General features: G+C 42.4%; 1 protein-coding gene across 2 annotated transcripts in view; it reads left to right on the top strand.

The window, feature by feature from the left end:
- The window catches only part of PHTF1 (putative homeodomain transcription factor 1), a 115733-nt gene extending 100390 nt beyond the window's left edge, over positions 1-15343 (top strand). For both annotated transcript variants that reach the window (XM_075264085.1, XM_075264084.1), the window contains 2 exons: positions 11570-11695; positions 14968-15343. In XM_075264085.1, coding sequence (XP_075120186.1) covers positions 11570-11695; positions 14968-14988 — 147 coding nt within the window. In that variant the 3' untranslated portion in view covers positions 14989-15343. The remainder of the gene's footprint in view (positions 1-11569; positions 11696-14967) is intronic.
- Positions 15344-15663: the final 320 nt, after the last annotated feature.

The raw sequence follows: 15663 nt of genomic DNA, 5'->3' as shown, positions 1-15663 counted from the left end.
AAATATATGTCATTTTAAAGCCAGTTTTTTTGCACACAACACATCAAAAAGAAGAAACACACCCCAAAATATATCACCCCACTTCTTCCGTGTTAAAATATGTTCATTTTGTGGCCTTAGTCCTATGTACACACATATAGTAGGGCCTAAGAGGTAAGGAGGGCCAATTGGATTTCAAAACACAAATTTTGCTTGCAGATATTTTAGGCCCATTGCACATTCAAACAAGATTTGAGTTACCAAAGCAATTGAAAACCCCCATAAATGACCCCATTTTATAAACTAGACCCCTTAGGGTATTCATTGAGTGGTATAGAGAGTACTTTGACCCCATAAGTTTTGAGAAAATTTGCGTCAAACAAAAAAAAAAAATCATATTTTTTACACAAGTGTCATTTTATAGGCAGTTTTTTTGCACATAACACATGAAAATGAAGAAAAACATCCCCAAATAGATGACCCCATTTCTCCTGTGTTCGAAAAATGTACACTTTGTGGCCTTAATCCTATGTACGGACGCACGGTAGGGCCCAAAAAGAAGGGAGCACCAACTGGATTTCAAGACACAATTTTTGCTTCTAAATGTTTCAGGCCCATTGCTCATTTAAACAAGATTTGAGTTACCAAAATAATTGAAAACCCCCATAAATGACACCATTTTATAAACTAGACCCCTTGAGGTATTCATTGAGGGGTATAGTGAGTATTTTGACCCCATAGGTTTTAAAAGAATTTGCGTCAAACAAAAAATTCTCATATTTTTTACACAAAAGAGTCATTTTAAAGGCAGTTTTTTTGCACACAAGGCATGAAAATGAAGAAAAACACCCCAAAATAGATGGCCCCATTTCTCCCGTGTTCAAAAATGTACACTTTGTGGCCTTAATCCTATGTACGGATGCACGGCAGGGCCCAAAAAGAAGGGAGCACCAACTGGATTTCAAGACACAAATTTTGCTTGCAGATATTTCAGGCCCATTGCACATTCAAACAAGATTTGAGTTACCAAAACAATTGAAAACCCCCATTAATGACCCCATTTTATAAACTAGACCCCTTAAGGTATTCATTGAGGGGTACAGTGAGCATTTTGACCCTATAGCCGTTTCACAGATTTTACTAACCTTGGGATGTGTAGGTTAAAAATTACTAAAATGTCCCTTTATCCCCAAAGTTTTCATTTTCACAAGGGGTTAAATGAGAAAAAGCCCCCCACATTTTGTTACACAATTTCTCCTGAACACGGCAATACCCCATATGTGGCCATAATCTGCTGTATGGGGACATGGTGGGCCTTAGAATGGGAAGAGCGCTATTTGGCTTTTGGAGGGCAGATGTGACTGGAATAGTTTTCAGGGGCCATGTCGTATCTGCAGAGCCCCTAAAGTACCAATACAATGGAAAGTCCTCAGATGTGACCCCATTTTAAAAACTACACCCATCAAGGAATGTATCAAGGGGTATTATCATTTTGAGCCTAAAAATGCTTCCCAAAAATTAATGTACAGAATGAAAATTGAAATTTTTAAAGAAATCTGCCATCTCGGTGCCCAATACGTTGCACCCACTTTGTGTTGTCAGAGATCTGCATTCCTAAAACTATTAAGGGGCCATCCCGAGGGGCAGAAAATTATATATGTGGGTGTAAACTGCTGCTTGGGCACACAGCAGGGCGCAGAAGGGAAGGAGCACTGCGCTTTTTAGCTATTGGGGTACAGAGTTAGAGGGACTTTTGGGGCGCCATGTTGTTTTTGCAGAGCCCTGGAGGTGACAGTGAACTGGAATTCGCCAAGAAGTGACCCCATTTTGTAGGGGAAATTTTAGGGTCTCGGCAAATATGACATGGTGTCCAAACACCAACAATCTAAATCTGCACTCCAAAAGCACATATTGCTCCTTCACATCTGCGCCCTGCTGTGTACCCAAATGGCGGTGTATGCCCACATGTATGACACTGGTGTACCCTGGATAACGGACTTAATGCCATGTGTGGGTAGAATCGGCTGTTTGGGCACAGCCGGGCACAGAAGGGAAGGAGCGCTATTTTGGTTTTTGGAGCACAGTTTGGTTTTTGGACGTCACTTTTGCAAAGCCCCTGAATTGCCAATAAAGTGGAATCCGCAGACATGTCACCCCATTTTGGACACTAGCCCACAGATGGGATTTATCAAGTGGTATAGCGAGCATTTTTAACCCTTGAGTGTTGCATTTATTTGGTTTCCAGAAATGAAATTGCGGCTGATAATGAGAAGTTAAAAATGAAGTTTTCCAGAGATTCGCCATTTCAGTATCTGATATGTTGTGCCCGACTTATGTCAGCAGAGACACTCCAAACACTGGTAAGCGGGTATCCCGGGCACAACAGCTTTTAGAGCGTTCATCTCTGATACAAGGTGGGCACAACATATTATGCACTGAAATGACAGATTCCTGGAAAAATGGTCATTTTCACCTTTCACAATCATCTGCGTATTCATTTATGGATAATAAGTTATAGCAACATTTGGGGGTTAAAATGCTCTTTGTACCCCTGGATAAATCCTTCAGGGGTGTAGTTTCCAAAATAAGGTCACATATCAGGGGATTCCACTTTACTGGCGCTTCAGCTCTGCAAAAGTGTCATGGCATCCAAAAACCAAACCGTCTGTGCTCCAAAAACCCAATAACCGTTCTTCCCTTCTGTGTCCGGCTGTGCCCTAATATCAGTATATACCCACATATGACATTACGTACGTTATCCCGGGTACATCAGTGTCATACATGTGGCATACATGGGGCATAATCTGCAGTTGGGGTACACAGCAGGGCGCAGAAGGGAAGGAGCGCGATGCGGCTTTTGGAGTACAGATTCAGATGTTTGGTATCTGGACGCCATGTCATGTTTGTAGAGCCTGTAAGGTACCAGAAAATTGGATTCCCCAAAGGAGTGACCCCATTTTGAAAACTGCACCCCTCAAAGAATTTCTCAGGGGGTGTAGTGAGTATTAGTATCCCGGACGTGACTGCACAGCGGATGGCGAAGAGGGAATATATAAGCTGTGCGGAGGACATTGCAAACACCAAATTCCCTACTATGTCCCAGTAGCTCCTATGATTGGGGGAGTCACTCTGGGGGTCACTTTGGGGTCACTTCTGGTGTCTTTTCGCTTATAAGCTGTAAATCTGGGGTGTCCCCTGATATTCGCTCGCACAGCTTATATATTCCCTTCCTGCCGCAGCCAGTTGTGTTCTAATGATTTGGCGATTTTGGGGTTGTTTGTCTTCACATTACTAGATGCTATATTTTCTTTATTTTTCTGGTGACGTGGCCATATAAGGGCTTGTTGTTTGCGGGATAAGACGCATTTTGTAATGACACCATTTTTGGGTGCCTACAACTTATTGAATACATTTAATTAACTCTTTTTTGCTGGATTTTCTAAAGAAAAATCAATTCTTGCATTGCATTCTACCTTTTAAATTTTTCGCCATGCAGCGTACAGTATAAGTAACATGTGACCTTTATTCTGCGGGTCGGTACGGTTACAGCGATACCTCATTTATGTTATTTTTTAATGCGATACTAATTCTGTAGAATAAAAACACATTTAGGGACATAAATCAATGTTTTTTGTATCGCCATCTTCTGAGAGGCGTAACATTTTTAATTTTTTTGTTGACAGTGTTGGTTGAGGGCTTATTTTTTGCGGGACAATGTGCGCTTTTTATTGGTACTGTTGTGCGGTGATTATGACTTTTTGATCACTTTTTATAGCATATTTTGTAAGGTGAGATGGCGAAAAATCACTACTTCTGGCGGGTTTTTTCAGTTTTTCTTTTCCGACGATGACCGTATACATTAAATATTGTTGCAGTTTTATTGTTCAGATTGTTACGGACGCGACGATACCAAATATGTATTGTTTTTATTAACTTTTAGGTTTTTTTTTTAATATAATTCATTTTCTATAGAAAAAAGGGAATTTTGGGGCTTTATAAGTTCATTCATTTTTATCAGACACTTTATTTATTGATTTTTCACTTTTTTTCTCTTACTTTTTCATGTGTCCCTTTAGGACACTTGGATTAGTGATGCTTTGATAAAAGCATCACTAATTCTCTATTAGACGCTGCAGGACACAGCTGTCAGTGTCTTGCAGCGTCTGGAGGAAGTCAGACGCAGGGGCTGCCTGCGTCTGACTTCCTCTTAAAGCGGCAGGATCAACCAGGTATTGGGGGTCTTTTGGAGCTTGGGGTCACTGGCCAGACCCCAGGCTCCATGTTAGAGACATCGGCACCCCTCGATCTCGCTGCGGGGGGTGCCGATTCAGCCGTCACGGAACCGCTTCAGTTCCGTGATCATGTTTGATCACGGAACTGAAGGGGTTAAAACCCCCCGATCGGAGACCCCTCTGATGGGGGGTTATGGAATGGGGTCTTAGCTGTTAGATACAGCTAAAATCCCATCCAATTATGTCGGCACTTACAGGGAATCCTTCCCTGACTGCCCGACGTAGTTTTCCTATGGGGCAGTCAGGAAGGACCTGCAAGTGCCGACGTAGATTCCCTATGGGCCGGTCGTTAAGGGGTTAAAGGCCTGAATTTGCTGAAGGAAGAACAGCCTACTGGTCCCTTCCTTATACTGCTTGTTTGCATTCAGCCTCCACTCTAGTTTGTCATACAGATGTACACCTAGGTATTTGTAGGACCTAACCCTCTCCATATCCTACCCCTCGATATAGACAGAGACGTTGACTCCACTAGCCTTCCCAAAGTCAGTAGACATCTCCTTAGTTTTTAACACATTCAAGATGAGGCCGTTCTCACCAAACCATGATGAGAATGTCCCTACTGCCTTCCTCCAATCTGGTCATCATCATTATTTACAGTAGGCACCGAAAAATCACTGAGTCATCAAAAAACCTCAGCAAGAAGCAAGGACAGTAAAGAGTAATTGCGCCAAGACTGCCCTGTGGTGCTGCTACACCGCTAACCAGTGAGGCAGTCATCAACCCAGGTTAAAAGGAATTCAGCGACTGACATCTAACATAGTTTGTTTGCTAGCAGCTCAGGCCTAATAGTGTCTAGGCATTTTCTTTTACTCCCAAAACCATACTCACAGCAGTTTTAAATATGGCCATGGTTTTCATACCTGACCATACTGTATTGCCATCATATCCTTCCTGGCCAGCTTGCTCTTCACCATAGTCTTGGATGAAAGTTTGCAGTCCCTCACCATCACCCTGAAGTCTTTATGCACTGCTCTGATCACCTTTCTGTTTTTACTTCCATATGTCCTCTTTGTGTCCCCTACTTGTGACAGTGTTGACAATATCACTTTGATGGTTTAAATTGCTCCTTTGATGACCCTGGCCAACACAACTCTCCTAAATGCTGTTTCAGGAATGTAGTGGCATTGTAACCAATTAGTTACTGTGTGGGGGCCAGTCCACTGTCTGGCGACCAGCAATGGAGTCATATACTGTGTTAGAGCCAATAAATAGGGCAATATACTGTGAGGTGGATGAAAAATGGGACAGTATACTTGTAGGAGTGAATAAAGGGAGCATTATACTGTGTGTGGACCAGTAAAGGGGACTTGATTATGATTTCCAGCCCCTCTATGATAAATGTCCCGCAGATGCACTTGCTCCCCTCAACGCACGCAATATGATACACTCTGTCACCACCCCCTGAACCGCCTTCTCACCTGACAAATCCTGCCTAGGACTCTGCCAGGATACAACTCAGGTTTAGAGTTTAGGAGGGAAGGTGCACCAGAATTCCCTCTCCCCCCTTCTCTACTTCCTTGGCAACCTAGGAGTTAGTGGAATTTGGTGTAGTTTGGTGTGTTTGGTGTAGTTACCAGCCTGTGTCAACATATTGAACACTGATATGGTGTATTTTTGGAAAATTGCTATTAATGTGCATTCATTTCTGGAATATAAATGAATGCAATACTTGAGTTCAGTTTCCAAACTGTACTTATTGGGAAGTTCAACTGACATCTTCAGGGCTGTGAAAACAGTCCCCCTATATCTGTAAATCAATAGCCAAAAAGCACAGCACTACTTCCCTTCTAAGCCTATGATAACCCATTTAAACGTTTCAGGATGATGTAAAGGGCCGTGTTAACCAAGGGAGAGCAACCAACGGTGCAGCAGCACCGGCCCGGGCACGATTTTTGCTTTGGCCCCCTCAGCTTTCAAGGATCAAGCAGGACTGTCCCACATTTTGGGTGCTGTCCCACTGTTCCTGGTGACAGGCAGGGTATTCAGGTTGTATACAATAGCAAAGCCTGTACCTATCACTTAGGTGCTCCATTATTCAGCCTTTGGCTGATGATGTCTGCAGCAGGGAACCGCAATAAGCGGCAAACCACAGACATCATTACAGCCGGAGCCTGCAGGTCTACTGTATGGGAATGACGCTAGGTGAGTATTCTTTTTTTTTTGTCTTTGTGTAACATTGGTGAGGGGGCAGGGGAAATTAAATTATGGAAGGGGGGGGTTGGCTTACTTTCAAAGAGTTTACACAGGGCCTTCTTGTCTGCGTTTTATAACTTTCTCTCTGTTCCCGCAGAGCGGGTTAAGCCTCTTCACCTGCTCCGTTGGGAGACAGATCTTGCCAGAACCATTACTCTGTCGTATTGGTATGATGCGACTGGGTTTGTTAAACGTGTTTCTAAGGGGGCGTCTCATTGGGCAATGGCCTTGAAAATAATGCTGCGCTGGTATAGGACCCCAAGCCAACTGGCGCATATGGATCCCTCCTGTTCGAAACTTTGCTGGCGGGGTTGCGGTCACATAGTTTCCTTCATACATTTGTGGTGGGAGTGTCCTCCGATTCTAGCCTTTTGGACAGCTGTATTTCATTTCATGTCCACCATAGCCGGTCTTGATATACGTCCTTCCTCTGGTCTTGCCCTATGCTTTCTAGATGCTGATAGTTTCCCCCTGGGAATGCGGGTTGTTCTGGGGCAGATTGTGTTAGCAGGTCGGACTATGATCGCTCGTCAGTGGAAGTCCGCTCTTTGCTTAAACATAGCTGAATTACTCCATCATGTTGATTTTGCATGTACCTTTGAACGTATGCTGGCCAATAAAAATCATACTTACGCCAAATTTCGTGCCCAGTGGTCCCTTTGGATCTCGTATATGGAGACTAGTAAGATGGCTTCCTCCTTGCGGCCTCAGGTTAATACTGCGGCGACCCCTTAGTTCACTACTTCTTAACTGTTCCGTCACTCCAGGTGGCTTCATTTTCTATTTTTTGTTGTATTCCATATATCCTCGGCATTGTACTCAGATATATTGTTTTTGATTATGTTTGTTTCTTCTGTTCTCTTCTATTTCTATCTTGTCTCTGTGTCTTCCTTCCTATGTTTCCCTCTTGTCTTCCTCACCGAGCTTCCTCCCCTCTTTGTTCTTCCTGTCCTGCTGCAGACTTGATTTTTACGACTCATTTGTGTATTTGCCCTTTTGGTCTTTATTTACTTGATTATGTTTGTGGTGCCTCTGCATTTGGGTTGCATTCCGGAGTATTGACTCTATATGAATCACTCTGCTGTTTAGACCCTTCCTAGTTTTCCCTATGTTTGTTACTGTTTTATATCATGTAAAATTTTTATCTGTTTTCTTTTCTCAATAAAAATCAGATTTTAAATAAAAATACACAGGGCCCTCTAATGCATTAACCACTTCAGTACCGGGCTAATTTGTGGTCCAGGACCAAACATTTTAGGTTTATTTTGTATGTGCGGTTTTGAGGTCTGTAACATTTTTCCCGTCAACTAATTTTTGCGTCTTTTTTCGGGGACACATAGGGCTTAATTTTTATGTTGTTTTTATTTTCAAATGTGTTTAAATTTTTTTTTATATCTGGGAAAATATAAACAAAATAGGAGGGAAATTGTGTCTGGTTATTATTAATATTAATATTAATTGTGTCTGGTTTATTATTTTGTTTTATCTAATAACACAAAATGTCACTAAAAAACTTTACAATATAGTTTTTCCTCTCCGTTACAGTAATTTATATTTTGTATGGTGTCTTCGGGGATGGGGCTATATCCTTTAATAATGGCGTTTTATTAGTGTATTTTTTATTTTATTTTTTAATTATTTTATTTACATTTTTTTAAAACTTTTTTTTATTATAGTTTTTTTTTTTTTCAGATTGTGTCCCCATAAGGTGATAAGAAACCTTTGGGGACATCTGATCACTTTTTTTTTTTTGTACTGGAGGCTGATTTCTCCTATAACTGAGGCTGCTACATTTAGCCTCACGAGGAATACAGCCTCCTGTACGCTGTATACACAGTACACAGAGCTGATCTGGGTCCTGTAGGACCCAGCAGCTCTTGCAAGACTCTGCTCCTGGCAGATCACTTGACCGCCAGGTCAGAGGGCGGCCGAATCATGGCAGCATCCATAGTCGTGTATACAGCGCTCATTGAGCACTGTATACACAGCGATCGAGATGGCAGGGGAGGTAATAAATCTTCTCTGCCGTCTCTGTGGGAGCTCCGGCTGAAGTTACAGCCGGCTCCCAGCTTCAGTAGCTGCACGATCTCCGTGCAGCTGCTGTGTTGTGACTGGACGTACTGGTACGTCCTGTCAGAACTAGGAAACCACTTCCTAGACGTATATAGTCTATGGGCGGTCCGGAAGTGGTTAAAACAACTCTGACTGTGTATTTCTGTTGGTATAAAGTGAGCATAAGATGTCATATTGTATATTTCCTTAGAAATTTAAATTTTAAACTTTACATTTTGATATTTGGGAATCAGCCCTGGGCTCAAAATGATACATATACCCATTGAGAAACTCCTGGAGGAGTATAGTTTCTAAAATTTATTCTCAAACCACTTGTTCTCCAGTGCAGTGTAAAATGACCAAAGTAAGTCTCAGATGCACATTTAACTGTTTCACTTCTCCTTCTTGGCCTAATAAATAAAATATTCAATTAAATTCAAACAATAACTGGATCAATGCCAAATAATGTCTGTGAATTGCTTCCATAAATGACATAGTCTTATAAAGTGTCTATTAGACCCTCACCCCAGTATACTGTATTCACCTCAATAACATTGCAATGTGCATTAACTTCAGTTACATATACATATCCAATGCATCTAAAAAAACCTAATCTCCAGTCACGTCTATATTAAATATATTATACAGTTTTTGTATACAGCTCATACACAGGCAGATGTATCTTCACGGACCCTATATAATCAGATCCTACAGTCATGTGTTCCTGTCATCTTTCTAACCTACAGACAGTAGATGACAGGCCAAATGGAAAGGGGTTAAACATGGCTACAAGACTAGACTACATAGGGTGGGTTTGTAGTCTGCAGTCACGGTGACACATAGGTCTGCATTGTCGCTGTATACACAAATGGTCACATGTGTTATGCTTACAACTTACCGTATTTTCCGGACTATAAGGCGCACATAAAATACTTCGATTTCCTCAGAAATCGAAAGTGCGCCTTATAGTCCGGTGCGCCTTATATAAGGCTTGAAGCGGCGGCACGGGAGGAGATAAGCGGCGGCAGCCGGCAAAGTCTCCATGCCACTCACATACATTGCAATGGGAGCGCGCTATTCAAATAGTATTCGTTCATCTCTAGATTCTACCATTAAAAGAACTTCTTCCCCCTGACCACGTCGGAATAGCCTTAAAAAGGCTATTCGTCTCTTACCTTTTCCATAGCCAGCGCCGCCTTCTCCCTGAGCTGTGTTCGCGTCTTCCGTGTCGTCTTCTTTGGGCCTCATGGATGACGCATGTGCAGTCGGCTCTGGCTGCGAGAGCCTGTTAGAGCGGACTACGCATGCGTCATCCATGAGGCCCAAAGAAGACAGAGACGGAGCTGCGGAAGAAGGCGGCGCTGGCTATGGTAAAAAGGTAGGAGACTATTCCGACGTGATCAAGAAGGAAGAAGTTCTTTTAATGGTAGAATCCCTTTAACTCCTCGCGTGCCGAGCGCTTCCATTCATTTCAATGGAAGCGTGCCATTGAAATGAATAGAAGCGGCTGGCACGCGGGGGGTTAAGCGGCCGCCGGCAAAGTCTGCCGGCCGCCGCTTTCAATCACATATAAGACGCACCTGACAGCGCTGTGCCTTACAGTTCGGTGCGCCTTATAGTCCAGTGCGCCTTATATATGGACCTAGGCAGGACTATAAGGCGCTCATGGATAATACGCCTTATAGTCCGGTGCGCCTTATAGTCCGCAAAATACGGTATACAAATGATACTCACACCCTGAGCTCACCAAGTCCCTGTGCTAATCTTAGTCCAAAAATACTCCCTATGGCTAAGACCCCACGGGCCGTAGTCGCAGCGCTGCATGATCGCATTGCGGTTCTTTCCGCAGCACTTTGAAGAGAAAGTTCACAGAGTTTGCATATTTTCTCTTCCCATTATATCTATGGGAAAGTCGCCGGTGTTTCTGTAGATATAATTGACATTCTGCGATTTGAAAAGTCGCAACAGCTTTGCAAATCGCAGCGTTTCCGCACTGTGTTTTTTCCGCAAAGTGGGCATGGGATGCCCATGAATCCCATCCCTTTGCTTGCACTGTAAAACGCCGCGATTTTTCAAATCGCGGCATCTACGTCCCGTGGGGCCCGGGCCTAAAGGTGTTTTCTGTGTCTCTCATAGTTTCTATGATTGTACATTATATGCTTTCAATTGCTTATATTTTCTCATGCAAAAATTTTTAAAAAATACAATTAAATATAACCTTTAACCATACAATCTGGAAATAGTGAAACAGCCACCCTGTCATTACACTTATTGAAGTGTCGGACGAATGTTCTTGTGTTTCCTATAAGTAAACTTGCTTTCTACTGTTACATATACACTTTAGTACCAGAAGGGGGCATTGCTGTAGTTTTCCTGATCCATTATGAATGCCCAAAGCTACAATAAAATCCCCATTCTAGTAAAGCAGAAATAAATGTGGTTTCCTTTTCTGGACAGAAAATGGTCCGCTGATCCAAACTCATACAAGACACAGGTAGTCTGCCAAATGATTACAGATTTATACAGTACTCACTTAAGGAGTCCGCATCTACAGGCACCTGCACCCAGAACATCAGGCAATCTAGTTCCAGCCATTAAGGGTGAATACGTCCCTAATATTTGCACATTGTTATGCAGCACACATCATTTCCATTGTCACAAACACCATATTAATACATTGATGCTATTTATAGTGAGCTTGCTCTTTAAGACAATATAGTTTATAATTAAATAGCCGGATTATTTCGTGCCAAACAATGTATTAAAATACAATATTCATAATACAGCGCTTCAAACATGGAGTTGATTCAGTAATTTTCTTGTAGACTGGATGAAACGTGGCTTCCTGCCAAGGTTTTTCTACACCAATAAATTACATTCTGAGTTTATGTGAAGTGGAAATGGCTTCATTTGGGTACATTCTGTACAGAGGTCTGTGGCGTCTACATGCTGATTATAGCAAAATATTGTCAGAGACTGGCAAAATGTTGCAAACGCTATTCTTTATTAACCAACCGCTAAACCTAGTATCGATACTTTCTGCTGCTTTTCAGGAAATTGATACCCCTTTCAGACTCTATGGACTTGCAATGAACCCTCTGATCTACAATATTAGTCGCGTGGTCATTCTTTCTGCAGTGTCGGGTGTTGTGAGCGACCTCCTGGGATTCAACATTCGAGTGAGTACGGTATATAGGTCTCGTGGAATGAGCATGGAATACATAATATGTCATCTAATATTTATGGTAATAAGAAATATGAAATGTTTTATGGACATTTAGAATTAAAGGGAGTCTGTCAGCAGTAAATTCTAATGCTAATCCCAATACCTTATAGCGGGGATTTTACAGTTTCTAAATATTTTTCTATCAATAAGCTTTAGAGCCCCATTTTAATGGAAATTGACATTTAATTTCATATATAACTGTGGGAAAGTGCTTTGTTTTCGAATGTAGAGCTCGGATAAAACCCCAAGTATACTAACACAACCCCCAAACCAATTTCACCCTCATTTGCATATTAATAAAACAGCAATGTAAATGAAAACGGGGCTCCAAAGCTGAAATACAGAGGTATATTTGGAAACTGTAGAATCACCTCTACAAGATTCTAGGATTAGGATAACAAATTTACTACTGACAGACTCACTTTAATGTTCACCTCCAACTAGAAACATTCCATAAATCGACAATACCTTATCAGAGACAAACACTTCTTTTCCCACATATCAGACTCATTGCCCCCCTCCCAACTTCTTATTTTTCACACCTACTCTCGGGCTCAATGAGATTCATCTAGAGCAGATTATTTGTTCAGTTTCACTGGGGAATCAGATTACGGTATATGCAGTCCATAGGGGTCTTTTGAAGGGTAGGGGGAAGTAGGAATCAGCTGTAGAGTGAGAGCAGAGCAGAGGAACACATACAATGGCTGCTGTGAGTTCTGAACGTCTACTGTATATCTTACTGTATGTCTAGCGCTGGATTCACATCAATACTGCTCAATATTGCTGTATAATGACATTCATGCTGCTACTTCTGAGACTGCGTTATAAACAGAGGGAGAGGATCTCCTCTTCTTGGTCTACCTTGTTTATGAGACGTCTTAGCTGGTAGTCACCTTCTCCATAGACTTCTATGGACAGTTTGTAACCTGAAGCTAAAGAAACTCTTTTCTGCAGATTTTATCAGGGAGTGAATGAACAGACAGAACAGACTTGGGAGAGTGAATGAACAGTTTTTCTGGACTTGTTAATTGATTACCTAGCCTTAGAATAGGTCATCAAAGATAGGTGGGGTCTGACAACCAACCATCCCCCCAGTTGACTATCCATTTGAAGAGGCAGCAGTGTTTGGGTGCCTGCAGCCTCTTCAGTACTTACATTTGTACAGTGGCTGTGCTTAATATTGCAGCTCAGCTCATTCAGCTGCAATTCAGTTGCGATCAGACTATGTGACTGATGAATGTTGCACATGGCCTGTGAAACAGAAACAGTGGTGAGGTGGGGCTTCTGCCTCTTCAAACAGCTGATCTGCAGGGGTCCTAAGGATAAGTTATCGATTTAAGAGTCCTAGAAAACAACTTTAAGCCGGGGCCCCACGGACCGGAAACGCCATGATTTGCCCACAGCGGAGACACTGCGGGAAAAATCATGGCGTTGTACAGTGCAGGCAAAGTGGATGGGATTCATGCGAATCCCATCCCCACTTTGCGGAAAAGATCGCAGCGCGGACATGCTGCGATTTGCATTTGCTGTTGCAACTTTGCAAATCGCAGCATGTCAATTATATGTACAGAAACACCGGTGGCTTTCCCGTAGATATAATGTTAAGAGAAAGTCCGCAGAGGAAAACTCTGTGAACTTTCTCTTAAAAGCGCTGTGGAAAGAACCCCAATGCGTACACGCAGCAGTTCTACCCACAGCGCTGTAGTGCTACGGATTAGTCCATTAGTGGCCCCTGCACACAGTATTATGTCCCTTAGTGGCTCCTGCACACAGTATTGTGTCCATTAGTGACCCCTGCACACAGTATTATGTCCATTAGTGACCCCTGCACACAGTATTATGTCCATTAGTGACCCCTGCACACAGTATTATGTTCATTAGTGACCCCTGCACACAGTATTATGTCCATTAGTGACCCCTGCACACAGTATTATGTCCCTTAGTGGCTCCTGCACACAGTATTATGTCCCTTAGTGGCTCCTGCACACAGTATTGTGTCCATTAGTGACCCCTGCACACAGTATTATGTCCATTAGTGACCCCTGCACACAGTATTATGTCCATTAGTGACCCCTGCACACAGTATTATGTTCATTAGTGACCCCTGCACACAGTATTATGTCCCTTAGTGGCCCCTGCACACAGTATTATGTTCATTAGTGGCCCCTGCACACAGTATTATGTTCATTAGTGGCCCCATGCACACAGTATTATGTCCTTTAGTGGCCCCTGCACACAGTATTATGTCCCTTAGTGGCCCCTGTACACAGTATTATGTCCCTTAGTGGCCCCTGCACACAGTATTATCCCCCATAGTGTCCCCTGCACACAGTCCATTAGTGGCCCCTGCACACAGTATTATGTCCCTTAGTGGCCCCTGCACACAGTATTATCCCCCATAGTGTCCCCTGCACACATTATTATGTCCATTAGTGGCCCCTGCACACAGTATTATCCCCCATAGTGTCCCCTGCACACAGTATTATGCCCCATAGTGGCCCCTGCACACAGTATTATACCCCATAGTGGCTCCTGCACACAGTATTATGCCCCACTGTGGACACCCATAAACAATTATTATACTCTGGTGTCTTTTCAGACCCCAGAGTATAATAATCGGAGACCCGGGGGAATAAAAACATAAAAAATTACTGGTTTTTTTTACCTGTCCCCGGCTCCTACGCTGTCTTCTCCGCTGCCGACCTTCTTCTATGATGTTGGACGTCACATGACCCGGGAAGCAGGCCGGGTTCATATAACGTCAGAGACGTCAGACAAGTGGGATGGAGGCCTGGCAGGATCGTGGAGAGGTAAATAACAGTGTTTTTTATGTTTCTTACCTCTCCCCGTCCGCCGATCATTATACTCGGGGGTCTGCAAAGACCCCCAAGTATAATGATAGTATTTGTGGGCCCGTGGTGTCACTTACCGATCCAAGTAAATAGGGCCTGTAACAGCCTATTAAAAAAAAAAAAAGGCAGCGGTAGCGGCCGTCACCGGGCCCCCTAATGGCCTGGGCCCTGTGGCAGCTGCCTCCACTGCTTCTGCGGTAGTTACACCACTGATGATACAGTTGAAACTTTATTCATTTTCAACGAAAAATATATTTGAACACTTTATATTTATATTTGGAGCCTTATGTCATATTGTAGAATTGTGTCAGAGCCATCTCATATAGCATGGTCGGCTAAAATTGCTTTTTTCCCCAACTCTACCTATCCCTAGCTGTGGAAAATTAAACCATGACCTTCTGATGTGAAGAAATACATCTATGCAGACACACAAGCTGAAATTTATGATCCAAGGTTTTCCTAGACAAGCCTGGACACCCCAGCAATGCATCTCATGCAAGCTTTGCATGAACGAGAATTCGCAAGATGTCAAGGAAAGTTGGATGTCGTTCTAAGGTGGCAAAGACTGATGATTAGACTTTTTATTTCAAGTGTGCCAAGTGACTTTTTTTTATAGCAGAAGAGTTTACTATTTGTGTAGAAAATGAAAAGAAAAATATATATATTTATTGAAATTTTTACAGGATGATTTTTTAATGAATATTAAATGCTGTATTATTTAATATGGTAAGCAGAACATTTCATGGCATGGCTTTACACTTTCCATATGGGGTTATTTGTGATGTATAAATATAAAAAAAAGAAAAAAAAATAGATACACTGGGGGGGGGGGGGGGAATTATGAAAACTTGTACTTGTTGTGTCTTTTTTTTGTCTCTAACACCGGTGGAGAACACATAGGTAGCCTATGTGTTAATTGAGGTTAAAAACTATCTATGTGCCAAATTTAATCCAATTCCGTTTAGCCGTTTTTGCGTGATTGAGGAACAAACATACATCCAAACATAAAAAACTTACAACCAAACATACAAACTTTCACATTTATAATATTAGTAGGATTCCATACGTA

Source organism: Leptodactylus fuscus, chromosome 2, assembly GCF_031893055.1.
Source record: "Leptodactylus fuscus isolate aLepFus1 chromosome 2, aLepFus1.hap2, whole genome shotgun sequence".
Lineage (NCBI taxonomy): Eukaryota > Metazoa > Chordata > Amphibia > Anura > Leptodactylidae > Leptodactylus > Leptodactylus fuscus.
This window is presented reverse-complemented; position numbering and strand designations above follow the sequence as displayed.